Genomic DNA, 4,573 nt, shown 5'->3' with positions numbered 1-4,573 from the left:
CTTTCCTCTCTTGTCCATTCATTTTGATGGAGAATATATCTAGGATCACAAAGAATTTTACATTTTGGTTTAGATCGAAGATTAAAACAGGGTTCCTATAGCATGTACAATTTACAATTAAGAGTAATTCTGTTCGGCACTGGTACAAAATCATAAACATATCCAAAACCCCACAACTCTACCCCAAGTGTTTGCAAAAAGTGAAGGATCTGAAAAGATCCTCCAATCTGCTGCCAATGCATAGGACACTTTTAACAAATCATTTTAACATCATATACAAACTCTCCATGAGTACTTTCTTCTTTGCTGCAAGACTACTAGAAAAAAAGAAGATAGACAATAACACATTTTTTAAAAAAGACATTCTATTTACAAATTGAACTAAAAGCAAATAAAGAATTTAAAGAGACTTTTCCTTCCCACTGCCAAAGAATGAATTTTGTAATTGAAATTAGACATGTAACATTTCCAGAGATTTGCCCATTGTAGGAGTGACCCCAAACACATATGCATGATTTAAATAGATGTGAACACACACACACACACACACACACACACACACACACATATATATATGCATAGCTTATAAATATTTTTCTTCTACAATATGTGATAAAATGCGTGTAAGAGAAAGTATACATCCATGAGGGAATTTAAAAGAGACTGTTTGGCCTTGGAAAATAAATTGGTTTAACTAAATGCCATGCCAAAATTTCTGGTGCTTCTATAAAAAATTTTCCTGGGATATCAAATTGAAACAAAAAATTAAAATTAAATTTTAGACATAATTTTACCTGTATTCTTCAGTTTGTTCAATGTTTATTGTGTTCTTTAGTGTAAGACTTTATCAATTACTTCAGTGCTTCCAATTAGCCCAAATGACTGAGTTGACAGCCAAAATGAGTAAAAGGTTTGCCTGTTGTAATAGACATGGATATGCCAAAGAAAGCCAACACTCAAAAGTGCCTCTCAGCTTTAAGATAGTTTCATGAGTTAATTCAGCTCACGGAAGCAGACAGTGTGAGCAGAGATAGATAGATCCCCATATTACTTGGACACAGGATGTGTTCTGAGTGATTTTATCAACATACTTGCAATTACTGTGTAAAATTCCAAATATTAGAGGATGAATGCTGACAACTGGCCTGGGAAGGATTTTGGAGAAAGAGGAAAGGGTTTCTCATTTCTAGAGGTTGTGCCACAAATTTGAATGAAGAGGCAACACAAGTGGAGAGAGAGAGAGAATATGAAAATTCATCTCTAGGAAAGCCTGAGGACAGTTCCAGAGCTAGAGTCTCAAAAATCCCTTCATCTGACATAAATTTACTCAGATTCTTCTTCATATGGTTGTCGTTGTGTACCATCGAGTCAACAGTGACCCATAGTTGATCCTCTGATGAGTTTTCAGAAGCAGTAAATCACACAGGAGGTGATTGCCCATCCTTCTGCCGTAGAGCTGCTGGTGGCCACGAACCATATGTCTTCAGGATTGCAGCACATCTTCTTGCCCTTAGGCCTTCAGAGCTACAGAAATCATGCTCTTTATAGAGGAAACTCTTACCTTTCAAAGTAGAAAAAGAAAGGAACCTGAACAAAGAGTTTCTCTTACTCAGCTCTTTGAGCTCATATGTGAAAACACCAAGATACAGGACATTTAAAAGACATGCTTGGAGTCATTGAGCTTTGTACAATTCAGAGAATGTAATCAATGCCACTGAATTGTATGTGGAGAAATGGTGGAATTGACATATGTCTGTTCCCTATATTCTCAACAGTAATAAAAATTTAAAAATAAAGTCCAAGATTTAACAAGTCACTGAGCTTGCTAATGGAGGGACATGACTAAGGATCAGGTCTATGAAAGCAGCAGTGTATGAAAAGAACCAAAGGAATAGAATGACAAAGAGAAGAAAATTTCTCCACAACTTCCTCCCCAATGCTAACCTTTTCTCTTGTCTTTTGTTGTTGTTACTAAAATCCTTTTAGTGTTAACACACTATTAGCTATTACTTTCAAGCTTACATGGTGTGGTGCTTTACATGTTGTACTACTAATTAAAAGGTTAGTAGATTGAATCCGCCAGCTCCTTTCAGGGGAAAAGATGTGAAGTTTGCTCTCATAACAATTTATACTCTCAGAAACTCAATGAAAAGTCACTGTCATCAGAACCAGCGCAATGTAGTGGATGAAGCATAAACTAAAAGCATCCCTGATTTATTCTATATTTATGTAGAAACAAGTAACCAATGCTTAGTTAAGCGATCAAGTACATTTTTCCTTGGAGATAGTCTACCAAATATTCTCCATGAATTTCAGTATGCAATTCTGACAAGTGCAGAAATGAAAGAATAGTATTTAAACTGGTAGTAGTTAAAGGGTTATGGGGTAGGGGAGCGTAGGATGGATAATCAGCAGTAATATCACCTAGGACGTTATTAGGAGTTCAAGCTCCTGGATCCCAAGCAGACCTATTGATTCAGAAATTTTTGGTATGGGACCCAGGGATCTGTTTAGACAATTCATCCACATGGTTTTGAAGTGCTTTAAAGTTTGATACTTAAACTAAGGAAAATGGGAAAGACCCTGCTATGATTGGGGTATAGAGGGTAATAGATACCCAAGAAATAGACACCCAAATCCTATACAACAGAAATATCAATTGACAGGATCAAATACAACAAAATATCAACTGACAGGATCAAATAACCTGGCTTATATGTAACAAATGCACTTCTGAAAAGGTTATGTATAAATCAAATCTTATCTTAAAAGGACTTGAAGATTATTTATATAGAGACAAATATGAACTAGCCTTTATTAAGTATCTGGCTATACCAAGAACTTTCATATACAGTCATTTTTATTTAGTCTTCCACAATGGCTTTTATGAGATAATTATTGTAATTCTCATTTATCAGGCCAGGAAATTAAAATTCAAATGGTTAAGTAATCCGCTCACAGACTTCAGACAAATGAAAACAAAGATGGAATTTGAACCTATGTCTGTCTTTCTCCTGAGGGGCAGTTGATGGGTTCTAACTACTAGCCTTTATTTCCCCTACTAATTTATCTACAAAATTCAAATACAAATTTGACAAATTGTTTCAATTTTCCTCACCCCCCCATTAAATTATACAACCCAATAATTAATCCCCTTTCCCCCCGTACATCCACATCCCTCTGCTTCCAGCCTCTCCCACTCCTCTGGATCCTTATACTCATTCTACAGTAACAGTTTTATACAATATTTATCCTTATATGACTGAGTTAATTCACTCTAAGTACTAGACTTTCAGTTGACAGTCAAGTGCTTAAACACTGTGCCACCAGGGTTCCTTACTTATAACCAAGAATGTCTACATATATTATAGAAAAATGGCTTTTAGGATTGGACCTCAAACTTGGTGTTCAGCAGAAGCATATGAGGATTTATAGCACCACAGATTGTTGAGTCCCAGGGGTTTTGTTGGTTTTTTTTTTTTCACTTACTAGCTCTGAATGAGACCCAATTAATTATTTGCACTTCTAACAAATTTTGTGATAATACTGATGGTGCTGGTCTGGTCACTATACTTTGAGAATCTTATAGTAAAACACTTGACAACATTCCATTAGATTTTAAGAACCACTGAGTGGCATAAACAGTTATTATGTTCAGCTGTTGACCAAAAGTTTGGACTTTCAATCCATCCAGCAATGTCTCAGAAGGCATGCCTCGTGATCTGCTTGCAAAACTTCAGTCACTGAAAATCCCATACAGCACTAGAGTCTGACACACATAGAGTCAGCGTGATTGGATTTTCATCCATGTCCTTCTGACTCCTTTCACACCCCTTCCCCCATCCCTCTTTTCTGTTACAGGGAGAGATGTTGATACCAGCCCACTTCCTCCTGCTACTGCTGCTGCTCCTAGGGGCCCCACAGACTGGCCTCTCCCATAAATTCTACAAAGCGGAGTCCTTCTTCAGCTGCATCAATACAGCCCTATCTGAGGCCAAAAAGAACCAGTTGGAGGATGAACCCCTGCTAAGTAAGAGAAGCTTCTACTACTTGCCCAGCCAAGACTCTTCATCAGGATCAGAGGAAGAAGAAAAAGAGGACAAGGAAAAAAGGACCTTCTCTGGCTCTGCGGTTGGGAGTGGAGCTGGAAACACTCCATACAAATCTCTGTCCCAAGCACAGCTCAAGGGGAAGCTGTACCAGGACAAGGCCAAGAGTGACAGGCGCACCAAGTTCACTCTGTCCCTCGACGTCCCCACAAATATCATGAACATCCTCTTCAACATCGCCAAGGCTAAGAATTTGCGAGCCAAGGCAGCAGCCAACGCCCACCTGATGGCACAGATTGGACGTAAGAAGTGAAAACAGAGGCAAGGTGGGAGGGCAGGTCATCAAGGTGGTTAAGAGTGAGGGGAGACAAGGGCTTGCCTATCCAACTGGTTTGTATTGTGAGGTACCAATCAAGTTTTACAGGCTACTTTAATTGCTGAACCCTCTGACCTTTTCTCCTCTCCATCCAGTTTCCCTTCTCCCCTGTACACGCATCAAGAAGTGTAGTATTGTCCAATACTAA

At 38.3% G+C, this 4,573-nt stretch overlaps 1 protein-coding gene across 1 annotated transcript; it reads left to right on the top strand.

The window, feature by feature from the left end:
• The first annotated feature begins 3,867 nt into the window (after window positions 1-3,867).
• On the top strand, window positions 3,868-4,362 carry LOC102848398 (urocortin-3-like). The gene has a single exon (XM_006903068.1). The coding sequence runs from the start codon at window positions 3,868-3,870 to the stop codon at window positions 4,360-4,362; it is 495 nt and encodes a 164-aa protein (XP_006903130.1).
• The last annotated feature ends 211 nt before the right edge of the window (window positions 4,363-4,573 follow it).

This window comes from Elephantulus edwardii, unplaced genomic scaffold, assembly GCF_000299155.1.
Source record: "Elephantulus edwardii isolate Elephantulus edwardi_28Jun2011 unplaced genomic scaffold, EleEdw1.0 scaffold00505, whole genome shotgun sequence".
In the NCBI taxonomy this organism is placed as follows: domain Eukaryota; kingdom Metazoa; phylum Chordata; class Mammalia; order Macroscelidea; family Macroscelididae; genus Elephantulus; species Elephantulus edwardii.
The sequence above is the reverse complement of the archived record's forward strand: the minus strand, read 5'-3'. Positions and strand labels throughout refer to the sequence as shown.